This window comes from Sorex fumeus, unplaced genomic scaffold (assembly GCF_029834395.1).
Source record: "Sorex fumeus unplaced genomic scaffold, SorFum_2.1 ptg000006l, whole genome shotgun sequence".
Taxonomy (NCBI): Eukaryota; Metazoa; Chordata; class Mammalia; order Eulipotyphla; family Soricidae; genus Sorex; species Sorex fumeus.
This window is the reverse complement of record NW_026606063.1, coordinates 28089689-28114398: the sequence shown is the minus strand read 5'-3', so window position 1 is coordinate 28114398 and position 24710 is coordinate 28089689. Positions and strand designations below refer to the sequence as shown.

The window sequence follows — 24710 nt, the reverse complement described above, 5'->3', positions numbered from 1 at the left end:
ATTAATCCTATAAACAAGTGAAGAAATAATTAAAAAGCACACCATGAACACTCACTCAACAGAAAATAGACTCATTTACTGAACTTCAATCATCTTTATGTTCAATAGTGGGATTTTAAAAATGAATGAAAGATCCTTGTAGTAGATCCTATCTAGGTAGAAGAAAAAAATGAATTTACTCCAGTGCACAATAGTAAATATTATAATCTTAACCCTATAACAAGTTTTTGTATAACATTAGAAGAAAAATACATAGCAAAATGTTGTATAAGAATAACTTCTGAAAGCATTTCATCTAAATTTGGACACTCTTTTTGGAAGTATAGTTCTTTCTGTAGACAGAAACATACCCAGATGCCCACAGTATAGAAAAAGTAAACACATGTTCATTGGCTGAATCTTCAGCATGTCCAACTTAAGACCCAGAAAGGAAACTAACTTGACCAAGGTCCCACAAGCAGGGAAAAATTTAGCAGAACTTGAACTCAGATCCAAACATTTCATTTAAAAAATTTTCCCTTAATGCCCTGCCAAGAGGCAGGATGGGATGGGGGGGAGGTGTTGGGGGGGTGGAGGGATACTGGGATCACTGGTGGTGGAGAATGGGCACTGGTGGAGGGATGGGTACTCATCATCGTATAACTGAAACCTAAGCACAAAAACTTATAAGTCTACAACTGTACCTCATGGTGTTTTACTAATAAAAATTTTTAAAAAATTTTTTACCTTTCTTTTTTTATTTTTTTAACTTTGTTTTGTTTTGTTTGCTTTTTGGGTCACACCCAGTGATGCTCAGAGATTACTCCTGGTTCTGCCCTCAGGAATTACTCCTGGCGGTGCTTGGGGAACCATATGGGATGATAAGGATTGAATCTGGGTTGGCCGACCTCGTATAAGGCAAACACCTTACCTGTTGTATTATCACTCCAGCCTCTCCTTTTTTTTAAAAATACTTTTATTATAATTCCGTGATTTACCAAGTTGTTCATAACACAGTTGTTTCAGGCATTACATGTTCCAACACCAACCCCACTACTAGTGTGACTTCTCTCCACCAGTGTCCCGAATTTCCCATCTGCCACCTCAACCTGTCCTCTTGAAGGCACAATCAAATTTACTCCCTATTGTTTATTATAACACAAAGGAAAACTGAATTGTCAAGTCTTAGATCAATAAGAGTCAATTGGTGATCACTGTTCTATCTCACAATGTTACTAAAGTCATGGAGCATCTACAGTGCTGGTTAGTGCAAGTTGAGCCTTCTGTGTTATTCTTCAGGCTCACTGAGCTTAGTGGTTGTATATGCAACTTTCCCATCAGATTTGTTGTGATCCTACTGGATTGATAGTACTATGAGGGTTTAAGGTGGTCATGCATCCATGAGCTTATAGATCTGGGACATTGTGGTGGCTTGGCAGTTTGATGAGGGTCGGTTGTGGAGCTGAGTCATTTCTAAGTCAGGGGTGTTAGGAGTGGCTGTGGGCTGCTGGGCCTTCAAGCAGAAAGGGGAATATGCTTACCTCCATTCTGAGAAGGTCCCAGAGTTCTCAGCCTGGACCAGTCTATGTGGGAATCAGCATTATCATGTTCTCTTGGAGCTGTCAGTCTGGGCTGTTTATCTGCCAGCAAGATGGCAGGCATGGGCAGAGGTTACTGGGTTTTCCAGGGGCAAGGGTGGGGAGGATTCAGCCCACCACCATTCCAAGAATACCCCAGAGTTTTCAGTCTGTACACTGGTCCTGTGATCTCACCTGGAAATATTCAGCTGTTCCTTGAGATTAGATGTGAAACTAATTTCTAAGTCAGAGGGTGTTGGGTAAGACTGTGGGCTGCTGGCCCTGTAGGCAGGAAGGGGTCTCTGTCCATTCCCCATTCTGAGAAGCTTCAGCAGAAACCAGTCTACAGATCCAAACATTTCTAACGCCAAACACTGTTTATCCAATAAACCAAATCACTAAGATCATACAGGGGTAGTTAAAGTTTTTACTTGATCTTTACTCACGGCCTTGTATGCCGTTTAATGCCATTTAATGCTGTCATCAATAAGAGAATTGAGGAAAAATAATTTCATAACTTTCCAAAATATTAAATATGTTTTAGCATAGCTGCTTAGCCCCAAATATCGGTACTGCTGGTACTGTTTCCAACCAGGTTTTTAACTGAACACATAGTTAATGGCACTTAAAGAGTTGAGACTGCCTGCTTTTCAACTAGCTCCAGTACCCTCCTTCCAGTTCTGTCAGAATAACCTCCTTTCTTAAGAGTGATCACAGTGATTGGGAGTTTCATGATGAGGAGCATGTGGAAAGAGTATGTCATTTTATTTATCAGCGGAACCCAGCACCTGTGTAACAAAGTACTTGTCACATGACTGAGTTTTACTTGGTGTCTCCAACTTAAAGGTATATTTCAAAGGGTAAGGACTGACCACATCTCTCTTACCTTTGAGTAATGCAAAACTATGACACATAATGGGTGTATGCTAAAACTGGTGGGTACTGAGTCATATGCTGGCAGATTTAAAATTACTTCCCTGTAGCTCTTACAAATTAATCCCACACAGGGCTTGGTAACTCATTAGACAGATGCAATATACATATTTATATGTTTACAAGCTACCCATGACGTATTCAATATGCTAAACACAGTAACAACAAGTCTCACGATGGAGACGTTACTGGGCCTGCTCGAGCACATCGATGAACAATGGGAGGACAGTGACACTGACACACATTTATCCTTTAGATTAGTTGTTTTGTTGAAAATTACGGCAGAGTCTCCTGCCTCCGTGCCTGGCTGTCCTCACTCGGGCCCCTTGGAGGAGGGTGGGTTGAGTTTCCCTCCCCACCCGGAGCAGAGCCCCAGCAGCTGAAGACCTCCAGTTCCAGCCACAGTCATGCCTAAGACCACTCTCCACATGTTCGAACAAGCCTCACACATAAAGTAATCTGCAGAGGAACCCAGGTGTGCAGGACCGGGGCATAGATCTCCAAGCCTGCTTAAATTGGGACTGGGGCCTCCTCCACCCAGATCTCCCATCTTCCAGCATGTAGGTGTTACACCCACCAACTGCCCCCTGCGCCAACTGCCCCCATCAATGGCCAAGACCCAGAGACTATAAAACCCAGCTTCCGGAAGCATCTTATTATCTAGTTCTTACTCTGGAGAACCTTGCAGGCTACTGAGAGTGTCCTGCCCACAGGGCAGAGTCTGGCAAGCTCCCCATGGCATATTCAGTATGCCAAAAACCAGTAACAATGATGGGTCTCATTCTCCTAACCCTGATAGAGCCTCAAATATGGCACTTTTTAAAACCTCAGGGCTAGGACAAAGGAAATGCTACTGGGGCCTGCTGGAGGCAATCGATGAACAACAGGATGACAGTGATACAGTGATACAGTGTTGAAAATTACTTATTAAAGGGCTGGAGCAATGCAAAGGGGATGAGTAGATTCTTTTCATTCTAGAGGCCTGGGTTTGATCCCCTGCACCCCATGGTTCTCCATACCACCAGGACCTCCAAACACAGAGCCAGGGATAGTCCCCAATACAAAATAACAACAACAACAACAACTAAAGGCGAAAAAATTACTTGCCAAATTACAATTATTTCAGTTTAACTTCTATGCTAACAAGTTTTCACTCTTCCCATTTTAACCATACCACATTTCTGTTGTTCATGTGAAACTGACAGTAATTTTTGTATGCTGGATTCCCAAATTATGAAGCTATTCTTTTTTTTTTTTTCCTTTTTGGGCCACACCCTATGATGCTCAGGGGTTACTCCTGGCTTTGCACTCAGGAATTACTCCTGGCAGTATTTGAGGGACCATATAGGATGCTGGGAATTGAACCCAGGTCGGCCAACGCCCTACCCGCTGTGCTATCACTCCAGCCCCCCTGTTGTCTTTACAACAACAACAACAAAAAGATTTCCTAAAGAAATGTTAAAAAACAAAATAATATGTGGCGTGCTTAGGTTTTGATATATATTCATTAAGCTCATCAGATGATTACAGAATTCAGCTACAACAATGCAATCTTCTTCAGGTAAAATGCATTCCCAATACCAGGTGGTATACCTGAAATAGATTTCCTGTCTTCTGTTTCTGGAACCTATGTGAGAGAGGCTCTCTCTATACCCGCAATCATTCTACTCTCCCTGGGTATAGAGATCGAAGCACAGCTCAGCAGATGACCTAGGTCGGAGAGTTAGGTCTGGGTTTTTTCACAAAGTTATTATAGTGGCATTCACAAAATTTCCATAGGGCAGAAGTGGAACATTCCTGAAGTCCTAAAGGAGTTGTCATGAAAGACTGCAATGACTATAATGCAAGATTCTAAGGGAGCCAAAGACAAGTGGCTGTAATGCAAGATCTTGGGGCACTCTACACAAAGCTGCTGTCATGGAGAGGTCCTGCTACTGTCCACTTACTCAATCAGTAGGACCCTTACAAGGAACCTACAATCTCCTAGATACTGTTATAACCAGAAAACAAAAACAGGCCAGCATGATTCACAAAAGTTGCAGTACACTGAGAGTAGAACATACAAATAATTCTTTAATACACTGGTAATGAAAATTAGATTAATATTCAGAAGAACAGAAATACAATTCCATGATAATGTTTAGCAAGTACAAGATTTTTTTTTTAATTCAACAAATGTTTATTAAGTATCTACTGTGTGCAAAGCTCCATTCTAGTCTTGGATATTCAATGGCAACTTTTTTTTAAAATTTTATTGAATGACCGTGGAAAAAGTTATAAGCTTTCATGTTTGGGTTACAATCACATAATGATCAAACACCCTTCCCCCCATCAGTGCATATTCCCCACTACCAATCTCCCCAGTATACCCCCCTTCCCCATCCTCCTCCTGCCTCCATGGCAGACAATATTCCCTATACTCTCTCTCTCTACTTTTGGGCATTATGGTTTGTACTGAGAGGTCATCATATTTGGTCCATTATCTACTTTCGGCACACATCTCCCATCCTGACTGATTCCTCTAGCCATCATTTTGTTACAGCAAGTACAAGATTAAAGCACCAAGGCCATACTTTAAAAACATACTGTTAACGACACAGGAACCTGCAACTTTCCAGAGTGCATGCATGACCTCTAGGGAAATAGTGGGTTCACAAAAGGTGGAAAAGATTAAGTACCAAGCATCCCCCCCAATAGTCTTGGTTTTGTGGTTTTGTTGTTGTTATTGTTTCGTTTGGGGTCCACAACCAGTGGTGCTCAGGACTTACTTCTGGCTCTGTACTCAAGAATCACTCCTGGCAGGCTCAGGGGACCATATGGAATGTCAAGGATGAAACCTGGGGTGGTCACATGTAAAGCTCTTGCCCTAACCACTGTACTATCTCTCCAGACTGCACCAATAATCTTCACACACACACACACACATACTTCAAGACTCAGACAGAAGTGCAATCACTTTCTCATGCTACCTCTCAAGTAATAATCAATCTCTGTCAGCTAATTTCTCTCACTGGAATAGTTTTCCATTTCACAAAGAAATATAAAGAGAAAATTGTCTGTGACAGTATGAAGGATTTCAATCATATAAATCAAATTAAACACCATGCTTGTCAGGTAAGGATAAAAAAAAAAAGCCTCAAATTAGAACAGATAAAAGTTCAACTCAGTCTTCTAGCTATGCACCCTCAAACACAGAATGACTCAAGAGTTCTGATTTGTTTACCAAATTATGAGAACATACCCCAGCTCAAGCAAACAGCCCCCAGCATCTGCTTGGCATGGCCAGCTCCTTTCTGCTTCCATGTCTGTTGTTGAGAGACAATAAGATACTGGATACCCACAGAAAAGAATGAATGAACTCAGTCATAAAAGGGCAAGTCAATTTTGAAATCGCAAAACTTCTCAATTTTACTTTGGAAGAAAAAAAAAGTTCATAAATATCTCACATTCTGTGGCTCCAGCAGCTCCGACAGTGGTTTGTCCGAGGCGACACCACATAAGAACTGAAATGTCATCTGGTGCTGTCTTTACAGCATACAAGCCAGCATCATCTAAACAGCTATTTAAATGTCAATGATGGCAAATTCAGCACCTTATAAACCACTCAACATAACTGAGATTGTCCTCTCTCAGATCAAAATGTGCCTTCTCCTCTTTCAACTCCTCCAAAAGAAACCACAAAAAGAAAACCACCCAACATCTCCCCAAAAAAGCACATATAATCAATCTCTTCTCTCTCTCTCTCTCTCTCTCTCTCTCTCTCTCTCTCTCTCTCTCTCTCTCTCTCTCTCCCCCAGTTACAAAGTTGTTCATGATTGGGTTTTACTCATAGTACGTTCCAACACCCATCTCCCTTCCCACCACCACCTGTGTAGTCTTTTCCTCTGGCAGGCACTTTTCCTCTGTCTCTCTGTCTCTGTTACTGTCTCTGTCTGTCTGTCTTCCCCCCTTTCCTCTCTCCCTCCCTCCTTTCCTCTTCCCTTTTGGGTATTATGGTTTGCAATACAGGAATTAAGAGGTTATCATGGGTATCCCTTTACCAATTTTCAGCTCTCGGTTCTTGTCCAGAGGATCATTTCTAACTATTATTATCATAGTGACCCTCTTTATCCTAACTGCACTCCCACCCCACAACCCCACACTTGTGGCAAGTTTCAATTGTGGACCAGTCCTCCTGGGGTTTCTACTGTCCATGGGTTATTAGTCTCATAGTATGTTTTCTTTTATATCCCACAAATGAATGAAATCAGTCTATGATTGTTCCTCTCCTGACTCATTTCACTCAGCATGAGACTCTCTAGGTCCATCTATTTATAACTGAAGTAAATTTCATGACTTTACTTCTCCTGGTGGGTGCATAGTATTGCACTGGATAGATGTACCATAGTTTCTTTATCCAGTCATCTGTTCTCAGGCACTCAGGTTGTTTCCAGAGTCTGACTATTGTGAATAGTGCTGCAATGAACATAGAAGTGCAGATGGCATTTCTGCTCTGTGTTTTTGAGTCCCCAGGATATATTCCTAGATGTGGTACTGCTGGGTCATATGGAAGCAAAGCTCAAGTTCTAGTTTTTTGAGGAATGCACATATTGTTTTCCAAAATGGCTGGACCAGTCGCCATTCCCACCATAATGAATGAGAGTCCCTTTTTCCCTGCATCCATGCCAGCACTGGTTTTGCTTTGTTCTTTTTGATGTGTGCCAGTCTCTGTAATGTGAAGTGATATCTTATTGCTATTTTGATTTACATTTCTCTGAAGATTAGTGACGTGAAGCATTTTTTTCATGTGCCTTTTAGCCATTTGTCTTTGTTCTTTGAAGAAGTTTCTGTTCATTTCTATTCCCCATTTTGTGATGGGGCTGGATGTCTTGTAAAATTCTATCAGTGCCTTATACACATTTGATATTAATCCCTTATCAGATGGGCATTGGGTAAATAATTTTTTCCATCCCATCGGTTGTCTTTTCATATACTCCCTTTCAATGTTCAACTACAGCTATTATGCCTGCTCTTTAAACACCTACGTTTCTTTCCCATTAGGTCACTACAGGCTTTCAACGTTTCTTTGGACATTTTATTCTTAAAACTAAACTCAGGAAAATGTGTATGCATATATTTTCCTACTTAGATTTATAGGCAAAAAACCTATAAATAGGAAAATATACTAAAGTCCTTAAACTTTAAAAAACTATACCTTTATTTTACATTAATATTAATTTTACATTAATATTAATTTTCCACTCAGTACTTCCCTAAAGGGCTGAGTGATAGCACAGCAGGTAGGGCTTTTGCTTTGCATGCGGCCAACCCGGATTCGATTCCTCCGCCCCTTTCGGAGAGCCCAGCAAGTTACCGAGAGTATCCTGCCTGCATGCCAGAGCCCGCCAAGCTCCCTATGGCATATTCGATATGCCAAACACAGTAACAACACAATGGAGACATTACTGGTGCCTGCTCAAGCAAATCAATGAACAGGAGGACAGTGTTACAGTGCTACTTACCTTATGGTTTACCTTTTAGTAGCTCTATAAAGTAAAGTATCTTGTGCCTGTCAGCATGTCTGAGAAAAATGTATCTCTGTTGTTGCACATACCTCAGAAGAATTCCAAGGGATGGATATGCCACATTTTGTTGGCCTAGTCACCAGATACATTCATACTCCTTCCAATCTGTGCTATTATGAATACTATTGCTATAAGCATTCTTAGGCAGGGACTGCATGGACAGATACTTTAATTTCTGTTAATATACAATAACTAGATTAAGTATAACTTTTTAAAATAGCTCAATTGTTTCTTTATAGGTAGTGCCATTTTATATTCTCACTAGAAATGAATAACGGCTCTAATTTTTCCACATTCTCACCAATACATGGTATTGTTACTCCTTGTAGATGAAAAGGAAGGGTTTCACTGTAGTTTTAAATGCATTTTCCTCGGTGACAAATGATGTTGAGTATCTTTACATCTGCTTATTTTGTATTTGCATATGACTTTTTGATAAAATGTCTATCCAAATAGTTCACCTAATTTTTTTTCTCATGGATTCATGATAGTTCTTAAAAATTCTGGATAAAAATCCTTTGTCAGATACATGTTTTACAATTTCTTATTCTAGTCAGTAGCTTGTCTTTTTATTTTTTTTAAGTGGTATCTTTTTCCAAAGTATAAAAAATCCAATTTATCCATTTTCCTTTTTTTTGTACTTTGAATTTGTTGTTCCTTTGCCTAACATAATGTCTAAATGTTTTCTCCTTTTTTTTTCACCCATGTTAAGGTTTTCATCCTAACTAATAAGTCTGTAGTTCATTCTGAGTTAATTTTTGCATGGTTTAGAATATGAGTCAATTTGGTTAATTTGGGTTAACCAAATTAATGGGTTAATTTGCATGTGCATATCCAACCAGTAAAGTATCATTTGTTGAACTGCACAAGTTCTTATTTCAACTATGATTTGCCCATGATTAATTTAACTGATCCATGTGTTTGTACACACTAGTAATCCATGACCAGTCTCACTTAACCTTACAAAAGTTTTTTAATGAGTAAGTGTAACTCCTCCAACTTTGTTCTTTTTTGAACAATCTCCAGTTTTTTGCATTTTCATTTAGAAATTAAGATTGGTTTTTAATTTCTAAAATCATAATGAAGGTCTAAATGGAATTATAATCATCAGTCACAAAGCAATTATGGGAAATTTGCCATTTTAACAATACTGAGTTTTTCAATATATGACTGTGCACAACTATTTGTATATCTTCTTTAGATCTTTGTTTTCAGCTTAGTAGCCATATACTTCTTTTGATAAATTTATTCCTAGCAATACTCTTTTTTCACTATTAGTATGGATTATTAAAATTTAGGGGGCATTCACTTCTAATATACAGGAATAAAATTGACTATTGCATACTGCTCTTAAGTCTCATGATTTTACTATATCCTTTATAAACTTGCAAATAAACTTTTTTATGATCCTAATAATATGTGAAGCATCAGATTCGGTACTGTTTCACTGTTTCACTTGTCCTTCATACAGCAGGCAACTAAATCTATCACTCAGCAAACTTAAGCATATTGCATATTTCTTAAATGAACAAAAAGAGTATCCCTCTCTCTCTGAAGATCTCTATGGAAGGGGTTGCATCATAGACTGATTGGTCCAACACAGGTACCACCTGTGAATAAAGTGTGCCGACACATGACCAACCTCATTTGTTTAACAGGCTGCATTCATGGCTGATTCTGTACAACAATAAAGAACAGCTCTACATCCCACAGAGCCTAAACTATTTGCTACCCAGTCCAGACTATTGGATAGAGTTTTCCAATTCTGCTCTCGGAAATGGTGGTCAAATCTGGAGAAAGTTAAAATCTCCTTATATTAATTAAGAAAAAATAATAGCTTTGTATATTGCCTAATAACACCTAAGGTTATAAATTGTTCTCCTCAAAAACTTCAAAACTAACATAAAACCATTGACTAGGAAAATAAATTCTAAAACAGATTAGATATTAATGGCAATATAACTAGATATGGATCTTAATATAAAAAGCTATGAAGACAAAGTTTACAGTAAATGAAAATGTTTCCGTTTACACACAGATTCATTCATCGTGCAACAACCACACTGTGAATGAGTTATAAAGTTCACAAAGCATAAAGTAGAAAGATTCAAAAACTTTTTAAACTACTATGTATCAAAGAAGGTGAAAAAACCTTCATTTAAAAAATGTAAACCCCAGCTATTCAAAGAAATTAGCAGACATATCATTTAAGAAAGAAAGAAAAAGAACAGAACTGTGGTATATAAAGACAACTTTGGACAACACACAGAAATGCTCTAAGTTCTCTTTAATATATATAAATAAAATTCTGAAGATTGGACCCACTATGCAATTTCAAATTAATGTAGAGACTAATGTGAGGGGGAAAGTATATATGGATAACAAGAAGAAGAAAAACTAAAACAGAAAAATACTTGTGTAAAATGAAATTGAAGAGAGTTGAAAAAGATTAAAATATATATTTAAAAATTAATTATCCACTTACTCTTACTGCAACACAAACAACTCATATGCCTAATCTGCTCCAAAAAATGCTAAAATCCAAGACTTAAGTCCTATTTTAAATGTCAGCAGCATATGTGTAAATAACACTGAGCTCCAGAATATTTAATAAAAGAGAGTAACATAATTAACTTCATACAACTGTATGTGTTTAGGCATCTCACACTCTAAGCACTAAGCTAGCCAGCTGGGAAGCTTTGCAATGTACGTATTTAAATTTGTGCCATCCAGTAGAACTGTCTATGCTGACAGAAATGCCCCATTTGTTCCAAATACTACTGACTACCACCTAAAATGTAGTGTAATGATACATAGATTTAATTTTTTAATTAAAATTGATATGACCTTATATAACTAATATAAAGTATAAACAGATAACTCACAGATTATCATTCCTTCTCTGAAGAAACAATTTCATGTTACTATATATCATTACTAAATATGAATCTACTGAATTTCCAATTTATAAGCATATTACTTTTGCTTATGCAGCAATGCAGGCCATATTTTCAAAAAAATAACCAGATTTTACTTCTACTATTCAGATTACAAACAATCCTTTATCATATCTTAAACACAGCATCACTTTGAACCTGTCATTTGCACAAGATTTCAGAGACAGGATCAGAATGATATAAAAATTATCAAGAAGCATCATGAAGACATTTTACTTCATTTAAATAAAAACATTATAATCTTATAAATGCTGGTTTACAGAAGGAAAAGAAAGCTAACTCAAGTGTGACCAGTATCATTAGACAATGAAGAAGCAAACAGAATTAAAGCTCATCTATTTGCCACAGTTTCATGATTTCCTGCACAAGACTCCAGGTGCTACATGCAATTCTAAATGCAAAAATACAATGCACATGTCACCTCAGATATTATGGGACACCATGGGAGGGTTTGCTAGCAGGATGTGCTAATGAAGTCTCCCCTGGGATTTACCAGGCAGGTTTGTACACATCTCTATTCTGATCCAGATCTATTGCCACTCCTAAATGTTTCAAGATACCTTAAAGTTTAACATCCATTTACTTCTAATTATTCACTGAGTGTTTACTATATAACAAATACATTTTAGGGTTTGAGCCTACCTGAAATGTTTGTTCTCTAAGCATGCTCCCCATCTTCATAATTTCCTACCTCCTAAAACAATGCTCCCGTCTTTCCTACCACTCAAGCCTGGAACGTGGAGTCATCTTTGGCATCCTTTTTACTTACACTCTCCTATGATATCACTAAGAAGTCATTCTAAATTTTCTTATAATTTCCTTCCAATCAATTCGCCACACTCCAACTTTTCACTGTAGTCAGCTAAGCCAGTGGTTCTTAACTGAAGGTGGTTCTGACTTCCAAGGGAAATTTTAAATAGTTGGAAACATTCATGGCTGTCACAACCTGGAGAAAGATGCTATTAGCATCCAAAGGATGGGGATCAGGAAGGAATACTGCTAAATATTCTACAGTGCATAGGACAGTCCCACACATGAAATAACGGTCAGACCTTAGTATGGTAAATTAACAATATAGCAACAAAATTTGATTTAAAATAACTACGACCAAAGAATTGCAAGGACTAAAATGTCAATAGTAATAAGATGGAGAATCCCTGCATTAAAAAAGATCAGCAGGGTGGAAGAGATGGCTCAACAGGCTAGGGCACGTGCTTTGCATGTAGGAGGCCTGGAATCACAAGGTTCCCCAAGCACTGCCAAGAGCAACCCCTAGCACTGATAAGAATGATTGCATACCAGTATCTTTATTTTATATTTATGACAGTTCTTCTTAAAAAAATAAAACTTAGAACTTAGAACATTTTAATGTAATTAAATTCTACTTTGATCCAATCCTATTTTAGAAAAAAAATACAACTTAAAATATGTGAACAAAGTGAACACTTACTTGTGCATATTCTCCACTCCTATTATGATCATGATACAGTAGGAAATTCCACTTTGTACAAGAAAATGTAAGGCATACCTATAAAAGATAAGAGCACCGTCAAAATGGACATGCGTTCACAAACATCAAGTCAAAGGAATTTGTGCTAATAAATGTTTATATACAATAGAACATTCCCAGATTTAAAAAAAAAAGAATCAAACCTTTAAAGGCTAAAATGCTACGAATTCTCTGGAATCTCACACAAGTTCCAGAGAGCTGAAACAGTGAAACAAAATCCCATAAAGCCATGCTGAAGGCCCTAGCATTCCACATCTCCTAGTTACATGATCACACCAGAGGTATGTGGTTAAAGTAGTGCAGCTTCAATAATAATTGAATAATAATAACAATAATAACAATTTTTTGAGAAACAATAAATGTGAAGTTTCAGAATTGTTCACAAAATCAGGAGCTGCTTTCCCAAACTGATTTTTCTAATATAAATTTTGCATTATGCCTTATCTTCTCAAGACAAAACAACTGAAAGTATTGACTATAAAAATGACTTAAAAGCCGGCAAATCCAAATATATTTATTCTAAAAAGACGATGGCTGAAACCAAATAAGTTGCCTCATATAAACAATCCGTAATTTGCCCATGAAACATGCTGGTGAGATAACACAGCATTTTCTAATGTTCTTAACAGAAATCAACCTTTAAAGGAGAAAATTGATTTATCCCTTCATTCACAAGATTCAGGCAAAACATTACTAGGATCTCTGTCTATCACTTTAAACGACTGCTAAGATGATTTATGGAAAAATTGCATGTCACTGTATAGTTTAACTTATGATTAAAAATTATTTTATCCGAGTTGTTAGGGAATAATAGGTACCTTCAATGTGGAAAGGTTAATTAAATTTTTACACAAATTTTAATAGATACAGTATAAAAAGCAGATTCCAATGCAGGCCCATAGAAGAACTCCATCCACTATATAGAGTGGGTCAGCCTGTGGGGCACACACCTAACACACTCCTCCCACTGCCCACCCAGCCTCCCAACAAACATAACATATCTGCAGACACACACAAAGATAATGTTGCTGCAGAGGGCACTAAGCACAGGATCCCGAGAAGCAGAAAAGCATGTATAAACCAAACCAGGAGGAAACAAAAAGCACATTTTAAAACACAATTTTTTAAACTATTTATCCCCATCCTGTATAATTGTTTGCATTAACAATTTACTAACAACTTAATGTGAAAATGCTAATGAGTAGTGCAGGATACTTTCAAGGGTTTTACGAACTAAGATCAGAACTTATTAAATTACTTATCTTAAAACTTTTGAGGACTCTAGGAAATATTTTTCCCTTTCTATGGTAAATTTCCTTGGAAGATGATGGATGTATGAAAACTTCAGAAGTCAAGTTTTCTCACACAACAGTGCCATAGTTCATTCTATCTCCTTAAAGTGCCCTCAAATGCCCTCTTCCCTAACTGATTACAGTGTTCAAAGAATGGGTACTGCAATCTTTGGAGGATAAAGAAATGTTTCAGCAGCCTACTGTTGTATGAGCCTTTGCTATTGTGACAATATGCATGTGGTTCTGCATCCTATCAGTTTCACTGATTTCCAGGAAAAAAATATAGGTGTTTTTTTAACTACATGATAGCACTGGGGCTCTTTAGAGTTTCTCATTTACAGCTAGGCTACATGTCCTCATTAGTAAAATGAGTATAATACTGGTATAGTAGTCCATTAAGGTTTTTCAGGATAAAGAAACAAAGTATGGTAAGTGCTGACACACAGAAAGCAACTCAATTCTACAGTGCTACTAGTAAAGTGAAAATTCAAGATAGGTAGTATCTTAAAAGTATTAAAATCTGGTAGGCTTATGAAAGTCACTTATTAGAAAAGTGCAAATCAAATTGGCAACGACATGACAATGATATATCATCTCACACTAAAATCACAGAGCCAAAAGAGCAGTACTCAGGGTTTCTGACTTAAGCATCTAACTCTACTCCCATCAGCATACCTTGTTTTCAAGAGAGTTAAATAAGTAATTAAAACTATTAAATTCTCAGTTAAAACAAACTCATAAATTGTAGGGTTTTTTTTAAAAAAAAAAGAACAAAGAAAAATTTCAAGTAGGTTAAATGATCAATTATGTTTACAGAACGCTAACATATGTCTTCTGAAAGGGAAGTTGTCAAATCAGCTGCAGTTATGATTGCCTTTGAGCCTAAAAAAGACAAGAGTGCTACAATGCGAATCAAAAGGATTTTCCACTTTCCCAGCAACAACAATTGCAGTCATTCGACACAGAGTATAGAAGCATAAAGGATCTCTCTGCCCTAAGAAAGGACTATAAAAGGTTTTTAAGAAAAGAGATCATTCTCTTAAAAACAAAACAAAACAAAAACAATCTAGCTACCATAGATAATGTGACATATTTAGGACTATCTGTCATTAAAGCAGAGTTACTTATGACACTGTGTCATAACAAAACTAGGAAGATTTCACAGAGAGAAAAGGGCTGCTAGGAGAGGAAGTCTCTGAGGAGGACACCTTGACAGTCTCCCTGTCATAAAATCCCCAAAGGAAGTTGTACATTTTCACTCCTCTACTCTGCTTACACACACACACACACACACACACACACACACACACACACACACACGGTAAATGGGGGCTCTGGTATTGACCACTGATCCACAAACCCTTCCTAACCTTTCATGGAAAACAGGCTACCCAAACAGGCTACCGTACACTGAATGTGGGAGAATTTATGTGTGGAAGTGTTTGAAAACATCCCAGAAAAATAAAAGATAAGATAAAGGCCCTCCCATTGATCATCGATTTGCTCGAGCGGGCCCAGTAACGTCTCCATTGGAGATTTGGTTGTTACTGTGTTTGGCATATCGAATACGTCGCGGGGAGCTTGCCAGGCCCTGCCGTGTGGGCGAGATACTCTCGATAGCTTGCCGGGCTCTCCCAGAGGGGTGGAGGAATCGAACTCGGGTCGGCCATGCTGGCTGCGTGCAAGGCAAACGCCCTACCGCTGTGCTATCGCTCCAGCCCTTTCCGGTGGTGACGGCCTCCCCAGAAAAATAAGTTTGGGAAATTCTCAATGGTGGGATTTTAATGATTGTTGAAGCTGAATAATGTGAAGGCTTAGTTACCTCTTACTTTCTGTATTTGAAAAGTTCTATAATAAAATGTTATAGTCATATACCACACACCATGGCATGATTTACACCTGGCTCTGCGGGGGATCATTCCTGGTTGGCCTCAGAGGATCATAAATAGTGCCGGGGACTGAACTCAGTCACACAGTGCAAGGCAAGCACCCAGCCCTCATTCTTTCTGGCCCTTATAAGAAATCTGAAATAGGATCATCTGAGAAGTCTAAAGAAAAAAACTCTTGAAGACAGAAAATACAAGACAGAGAGATCATATTTAAATCTCAACACTACTCACATACCAACTACTGGCAGGAACGATCAGAGGTCTGAGCACAGGACAAAAAGGTAGAGAATGAACAAGTTATCCCTGATTGTTTTTTTTCATCAATTTCCAAGAACCATTTGAAACTGGTAAAGACAAAATTTAATCTAAGAAATACCAGAATATTCTAGTCCTCACAACAATCAAAAACAACATCCTTGAACAAACACAGAGGCATTATCAAACCCCATAGATTTTATACCCAACATCAGAAGCTAAAAATGCAGATGATCATAAGAGTACATTTTCATCTTCTCAGGGAATTTTCATCTCAAACAAGAAGTCTGCAGAAAAGCAAACCTAGAAATCCTGTGTGTGGGCGTGTAAACAGCACAGCAAATAAGCAAAGAACCTTAGTTCTTACTTAAGAAGGAAAAATGAGAAGAAACCACAAAGAGTTCCATCAAAGGCTTCCAATAAGACTCTCTGCGGCTTCATCGAGATCAAGAGCTCTTCTCTGATTTCTACTGTCACACACACAGCCACCTGTGCAGGAAGTGCTGCATCTGTACTTAAAGCTCTTAGGACAGTCCTGAATAAAGAAGCTAAGTGAAGGAAAGATATATACAGAGCATCTAAAGGGTCGGAAAGGAAGGTTTTTCTTCACAAATCATTCCTGCAACCAAGAAATAAACCAAAGACCTCTCTGCTCAAGTCAAGGCAGAATCTAAGAAATGGAAATACAGTAGTACCTGATGAACTTTTTACCATTATTAAAAGCTATCTGCCCAGACGAAAATATTTTAACTAATTTGTCTTATCAGAGGAGATGTAAAAAATATGTGGAAAAAATTCATCAGATCAAAAAAAGAAGTCTTTATGTCTTTTTTATTAACTTTATCTGTTCCATAAATTATAAATCTCAAATTCCCCTCTAAGATCAAAATGAAGCAAAAATTAGGGCCTGGTTATGTGGTTCAGTGGTTGAGTGCCAGTCTTGCAAGTGCAGGGCCATGAGTTTGACCCTTGGCACCAAGCCATCTGCCGAGTATGGACGCAAGCAGGACAGCCAGAGTGAGCCCTGAGGCCACACCACACAGCCACGAATGTGAATCTCCTCCAGACAACAGCAAAGAAAAGGAAAGTGATAAAGGAAATAAATTTAAAAGTTGACACAGGTGAAAACCTTTGTAGGCAAACCCAGAACAAAACCCTACTTTGCATCTTTCCTACACACTCAATCCACAGACATCCAAAACATTCATTTAAAGGTTATTTTTTTCCTTGATTTCTCTTTCTTTTTCTTTCTTTTCTTTTTTATTGGTGAAACACCATAAGGTACAGTTGTAGACTTACATATTCTTGTGTTTGGGTTTCAGTTGTACAATGATCAAGTGTCCATCCCTCCACCAGTGCCCATTCTCCATCACCAATGAACCCAGTAGCCCTCTCAGCCCTCACCCCCACCCCACCCCACCTCTATGGCAGGGCATTCCCTTTTGCTCTCTCTTTCCTTTAGGGTCTTGTGGTTTGCAATAGAGGTATTGAATGGCCATCATGTGACTCATTTAAAGGTTATTAAAACAATTACTTACCATCCAAAGCAAAAAAGTGCAAGATAAAGACCCAAAAGGGTAGCAACAACATGTCTTATAAAAGAGCTAGTTTTGCTTGCACGTAGGTAAGTTCGAAACCAAACAGCTGCTAGCAAGGCAAAGAGTTGGCACACTACAAAGTTGACCTGTAAAGAAAGATTAAAATTCCACATTAGAAACACACACTTAAATAATTCGTTTTCTATCACATTTAAATTCTTAGAACAACAACAACAAAAAACCCCACCAAGGCTACATAAAAATTAATACCCTTTGAGTTTACAAAACAAAACAAAAACAAAAATTGGGGCTCTTCCCCAGGATGGCAGTCCCAAGTTTCAGTGAGGAGCCATGCTCAGTCTCCACTGCAGAGACAGGCAGCCCTGGTGGGAAATGAGGGCCTGAGATAATCTGGAAGACATGGGGTGCAGAAACACAAGTGCAAACCCTGGGTTCTCCTGTGGCATGAGGGAAGGAGAAGCTTGTGTGAATGATTGCAGATATGCCTTCACCAGAAAAGAGAGCACTAAGGGTCTCCGAAACCCATCTCAGCCAAGTCTCAGTCAAGTCAAAACTCGTTTTTGTCAGACAGAGCACCAAAGACTCATCAGATGAGGTTTCCAAAACCCCACTTTCTTGCGGAATGCATCAGTTCTCATTTCTTGTGGAATGCATCAAGTCTCGGGGGCCACTAGGAGTCAAGAGGCATCTACAGGTAGGTCTAAAGCCACCAATGAGGAAAATGAGACCTGATCTCTCATTTCTCAGGGATCTCAAGATTGGTTCCAGAGGCAAAACGGAGAATGGTAACAGAAAAGAGCCTGCAGAAAACATTTATGCCCAAATCCACCAATGTCCATTTTGAACTTCCTTTTAACTTTCTGGGAACTACACTTGAATAAAATCCAAGCTGGTAACAGTGCTGCTCTTTTCTCTCCCTTATCAGCAATTTCACCCTAGCAAAATGATAAAAGGCCAAGAACAAGGCTCTCTTATGGTATTTAAAGATGAGAGGAAAAATATCCATTACTTACAAAGTATACTCTGAGAGAAAATTATTAAAAAGTCTCAAAATCCATAAATAAAAATTTATTTAATATTAGAAACTCATTTAAATTTATTTCTAATATTAAGTTTACTTAATATTAGAAATAAAAACAAGCATTTAATTTAAACAAACAAATCATTGTTTCAGACATGCCAATGATGTGCAAATCACTACATGCAGATGCAGTCATAGAGCAATAGAGCTATCTCTGCTTTAAAACACAACTATGTGCTTTTTCCTGCATTACAAGAAGAAAAACAGTTGAACATTGTTGCACATTGTCTAAGAGCCCATTGTTATTTGACACAGACTCAATACAAGTAAAATGTCTTTCCAAAAGGTAGCACTGTAGCACTGTCCTCCCTGTTGTTCACTGATTTGCTCGAGCAGGCATCAGTAACATCTCCACTGTGAGACTTGTTGTTACTGTTTTTTGACATATTGAATACTCCACGGGTAGCTTGCCAGGCTTTGTCGTTCGGCTGGGATACTCTCAGTAGCTTGCTGGGCTCTCCGAGAGGGGTGGAGGAATCAAACCCAGGTCGGGTCGGCCACGTATAAGACAAATGCCCTTCCCTTTCCTAAAAGATTTTGTTTTTCAAAATTAAATGAAAAACTAGATACATCAGAAAAATATTCTTGATAGCAACTGCTCACATTTACCTATCTATACCTTAAGGAACTAAAGAAGAACAAACTAACCTCCAAGCTTTAATTTTTTTAAGTTTTTAATTTTAAAAACTTCTACCAATAGCTCTTTATCCAGTAAAAATCACAGTGAATGAAAACCATATGAAGGTGAAAATGTTTAATTCCGGTGAAAGCTTCAGATGACTTAGGAAAATAATGCAAAAAAGCAAACACACACACAAGGAACTTCAACTCAATGTGTTTAGTTATTTTGGCACCCCAGTGATCAAACTCAGGATACCTCATACATAGAGATTTGTGTTCTAACACTTAGTACATTCCTAGCACTAGGATGTTTTTAAAAGATTAGAGATAAAATACTTTAAGGACCACAAAAATAAGAACATAAAAGTGATGTTCACAAAACAGGTGATAATATGACTTCCAAATCATGGGCTGCTTGCCCATGGAATCAACCTAAATTCATTCCCCAGAACCACACATAGTCCTCTGAGTTCCTTCAGGAATGATCTTGAGTGCAGAACCAGTAGTAAACTCTGAGCACCTCCAAGTGTGGTCCAAAAGATAAATAAACAAACAAAAACTTCCAAGTCATAGCTGATCTCCACAACTACCCAAGGAGTTTCTCTTCCTCTCTCTCCTTCCTCCCCTCTATCTCCAAAATTATATGCTCATATAATATAAAATAAGGTGTGATTATTATTGATCCAAAGATCAATTATATATGTGTGCATGTAAATATACATATATAATATTTCTGTAAACATTCATTTCATACAGTCCTTTTAAGAGATAATTGTGAAGAACAAAAATTTAGATAGTCAAATGACTACAAGGAGCAATAACCTATCTATTCCTTAAGGAATTAAATAAAGAAGAACAAACTAATCTCCAAGCTATTAGAAGCTAATAGCAAAGATCAGAGCAGAAACAAATGAAACATAAACCAAAAAGAGAATAAAATTATTTGTGCTTTTAGTGTTTAAAAGCTGTTTTTTCACTCCACAGGCTTGTATGAGTCTCACTCATGAAGGAGCCCGCAGAAAAACTCATGTGCATGGGACCCGTGACTGAAATCTCCAAGTTCACTTGGAGTGGGAATAGGCCTCCTCCCCCCATCTCCCAAGTTTTACAGTAGTGCGGCAGTCACGCCCACAAACTGCCGCTGGGGTCATATAATCTCATCAATGGCCATGATCCAGAGACTCAGAAATAAAGCTCCTGGAAGGCAGCGATTTAGGCCTTATCCATGAGTGACTCTGCTGTATAATCGTAATCTAAATTTTAGAATTCTTGGAGCATACAGCCATGAATGAACTCTCATATTCTACATCACTGATGTATCAAGTTTTGGGGGAGGGGCACAATTTGGGATTTGGGGTAGAAACATGAGAAATATGGTGGTGGGAAGGCGCAATGGTGGTGGGATTGGTGCTTGAATATTAAGTGTAATGAATTATTGTGAATAACTTTATAAAAATAAAATTTAGAAAAAATAAAAGCTGTATAAAAAACAAATAAAGTAGAAACTTCTCGTTAGGCATTGCTTAAATACATATCAAAATTAGAAATGGGAGAGGAGATATAAAACTCATACACTACCTAAGAGCAGGGATTCATCCTAAAATATGTTTGGTGGTATATAATGCAAATGTCAGAAAGTAAACGGTAGGTTTTGCATCAACCTCATCTATGGCAAGTCCCTTGAGACCATAAAATGAACATCTTGAGTGCCTTCTTTCAGATGCCTTTCAAGCACTCCTTAGGGACTGGAGAAATAGTCCAGTGGGTAGGGAGCTTGTCTTGCACACAGCCAACCGGGGTTCATTTGCTGGTGTCCCATATGGCACCCCAAGCCCCACCTAGAGTAAATCTCTGATTGTGGAGCTAGAACTAAGCCCTGAGCACCACCAGGTGTGGCCCCTAAACAAAAAATAAACAAAAATAAAAGACACTTTGGTGATATTATTCCAAACATTAAAAATGTCCTTTCAGTAAATAAATGAAAAGTGTCCTCCACGGGTAGTAGAACTTAAAATATACTGTAATTCCTTCATCCATTCACTGAACCAAAGATGTGGTGCTTGGAAGAAAAAATTATCTCAATACCTCTCTGACATTAAGATACCAACAAAAATAATATGTCAGAACATCATCAACACTAAGTAAAATTTGGAAAGGTATGCTATATAGTATATCTGCATTTATCTGCAAGCAGTATATCTGTATTTCTCCAGTACATCAATTCAGAAGGGTCTTTTGGAAGAGATGCTAGATCATCCATAACTTCTCACTGTTCCTGTGGCACACTGTCAGTGTGATATACTTAAGGGCCTTTGGCTTCTCACTGTTCCAGATCATAACTTGAATCTGAAGACTGCAACACTGACCCCAAACAGAACTGTAATCATGCACTTAAAACCTTGAAACTTGGCAATGATTTAGCCAGGTCAAAGATTTTCTCTGATAAGTAATTTTTCTCCACAATCAGCTTTTCTAGTTTCCAAAATGGTTTCAACAGTCTCTACATCAGCATTCTCAATTTCACCACTTTTATATTACATAATGAATTACAATTCTCAAATCATTAAACTTCTCGGAACCAGATGCGTGTTCAACACTTCAGGCAGGTTCCATCTTTTCTTTCAACCTCGCAAACATTTTTGCTTAAGTTGTGATAATCATGGTGCTGAGAGGAATAAACTTCTGTGTTCTGATCTTTAATTAGGTCATCAAATACTTCTCCATATCTGATGTTATCCCTTCTCAAATTCTGTTTGGTCTCATTGCATTCAATGAAGCAGATCCTTTAACAGCTTCTATCATTTTGTTCTATTCTTCAAGACCATAATAGCACAGCTATGGTGGAATGAGACATGCCAATGGCCACTGCGGATTTTGCACTTTGTAGTAGCTTTTGTAGTTGATTTTGCACTTTGCACTTGCTTTGACCTCTTATTAGCAACAATAACAATAGATGTAGTATGCTGAGGGCTTATGATTAAAACAACACAAGATTAAATCTAGCACAAAGATAAATGCTATCAAGACACATGGTAAGAATGAGATACCACACAATGAAATACTATGCAGCCACCAAGAAAAATTAAGTCATGAAATTTGTTTGTAAGTGGATGGACATGAAGAGTATCATAATGAGTGAAATGAGTCAAATGGGAAGGACAGACACAGAACGATTGCACTCATTTGTGAGATATAAAAATACATAGTATGAGACTAATAGCCAAGGACAGTAGAAACAAGGACTAGGAGGATTGGTCCATGGTTAGAAACCTGCCTCAAGTGCTGGGGGAGAAGGCAGTTGGAATAGAGAAGGAACCACTATCACAACAGTAGTTAGAAATGATCATTCTGGATAAAACTGTGTTGAAAGTAGGTAAAGGAACAAACATGATACCCTCTCAGTACCTGGGAGGAGGAAGATGGGGAGCGGGGAGAGGAGGAGGAGGAGGACAAGGACTATGAGGAGGAGGAGGGGGAAGGGAAGAGGGAGGGGAGGGGTAACTGGGGACATTGGTGGTAGGAAAAATACACTGGTAAAGGGATGGGTGTAGGAGCATTGTATAACTGAAACCCAACAATGAACAGCTTTGTAGCTGTGTATCTCACAGTGATTCAATAAAAAGAAAATAATAATAATAATGAGATGCATAATGCTGATGGCACAAAACACTATGACTCTGAGATGGCAAGCATGTCACTCGGCTATAGGAATTTGGGTACCCATTGTCATATGGATGGTTCATCATGAAGTGAAACACCATTATGTGGTGCATGACCGTATGAGTAACACAGCACAAAAAAAAGGATCATAAGAAAGTATAGAGAGATAGTACAGCAGGTAAGTAGGTTTGATCACCATCCACCCATAAGTTCTCCCAACCTCGGCCAGGAGTGAACCCTGAGAACAGAGCCATGAATAAACCCTGAGCACTGTCAGGTGTGGCAAAAAATAAAAGGCATCATAAGATACAGCTATGAATACTACAGGTCAACAAACTGGACAACCTAGAAGAAATGTCTAAGTTTTTAGTAGCATGCACTGTACCAAGATTGAACATGAAGAAACAAAACATGAGCAATCACTCTTAAAATGAATCACAAATCAAAAACCTCCAAACTCAGGAACACCCAGATGGTTTCACTGTTGAATTATCATATATTTGGGAATGATATCAATCTTTCTCAAAAACAGAAAGAGGGAACACTTAAAAAATTAATTTTATGAAGTTACTATTATCCAAATGTCAAAATCTGACAAAGATATAAGAAATTATCAGGAAAATTACCAAAGTCAGTGCCCTGGATAAACATTAACACAAAAAAATTGAAAAAAAGATTTAATTTTCAATAATGCACTGAAGAGAACATACTTCATGATCAAGTGAGACTTATTTCAGAGACACAAGGCTGGATCAGCAACAATTTAGTCAATTTGAGACATCATGGTACAATAATTAAAATTAAATGATCCTCTCAAAACCACAAAAAAAATAATGCTAAAACACAATATCCAGAGCCATAGTGATATCTCAACTGGTTGAACACATGCTCTGCATGTGGCAGGCCCAGATTCAGTCCCCTGCATCACACAGTCCCCTGGGCACTGCCAGGAATACCCCCTGACCACTACAGAAATCAGCCTAAAAATCAAATCAATCAATAAAATCCAATAGCCACTCCTGATTTAAAAATAAAAAATTCTTGAGTGGGAGAGATAATTCAGGGATTAAGTTGCTGGCCTTATATACTTCAACCCTGCTACAAATCCCAGCCCTGCGCATGGTCCCCGAAGCACCACCCTCAGTGTCAGAAATGACTCCTGAACACAAAGCCAGAACACAAACCCAAACAAACAAATCTCAACACACTGAATATGGAGGGAATGTATAAGAGACATAAGAAAAGCCATGCAGAACAAGCCCACAACGAACATATATGGGTCTGCTAAGATTAGGAGCAAGACAAGGTTGTCCCCTCTTGTCACGTTTATTTTGTATAGAACTACAACTCCCAATTAGGGAAAAAAATTTTTTAAAAGAACTGGAAAAAAAGTGGGGGGAGGGAATCCAGACCAGAAAGATACTACAGCAGGTTAGACACTTGCTGAGCACAAGGACAACCAGGGTTCAATTTCTGGCACCACACATGGTGCTTTCAAAACTGCCAGGAGGTGGCAAAAAATACCAAAGAGAGGAAGAAAAGAAAAAAAGAAAAGGAAGAAGGTAGGGAAGAAAGGAGGCTCGCTCCATTCCCAGATTACTTTATATTACATATCGAAAACCCTCACCACTCTACCATTAACACTGATATAACTGATCAAGTGTGTAGGATGTGACACCAATATACAAATATTAGCTGCATTTGAATAAACTAATAATGACTCAACATGAGGAGAACTTAATAAAATCCCATGTATCATCTCAAAAAGAATAAATTACTTAAGGAATAAGTTTAACTAAGGAGATGAAAGACCTAAACACTCAAAACTAAGAC

At 38.1% G+C, this 24710-nt stretch overlaps 1 protein-coding gene across 1 annotated transcript in view; it reads right to left on the bottom strand.

Annotated features, from left to right (window-relative positions):
- The window catches only part of MBOAT2 (membrane bound O-acyltransferase domain containing 2), a 142751-nt gene that overhangs the window by 72463 nt on the left and 45578 nt on the right, over positions 1–24710 (bottom strand). Inside the window, exons 2-3 of the mRNA XM_056124133.1 lie at positions 17495–17640; positions 12461–12538 (exon numbers count right to left, since the gene is read on the bottom strand). Coding sequence (XP_055980108.1) covers positions 12461–12538; positions 17495–17640 — 224 coding nt within the window. The remainder of the gene's footprint in view (positions 1–12460; positions 12539–17494; positions 17641–24710) is intronic.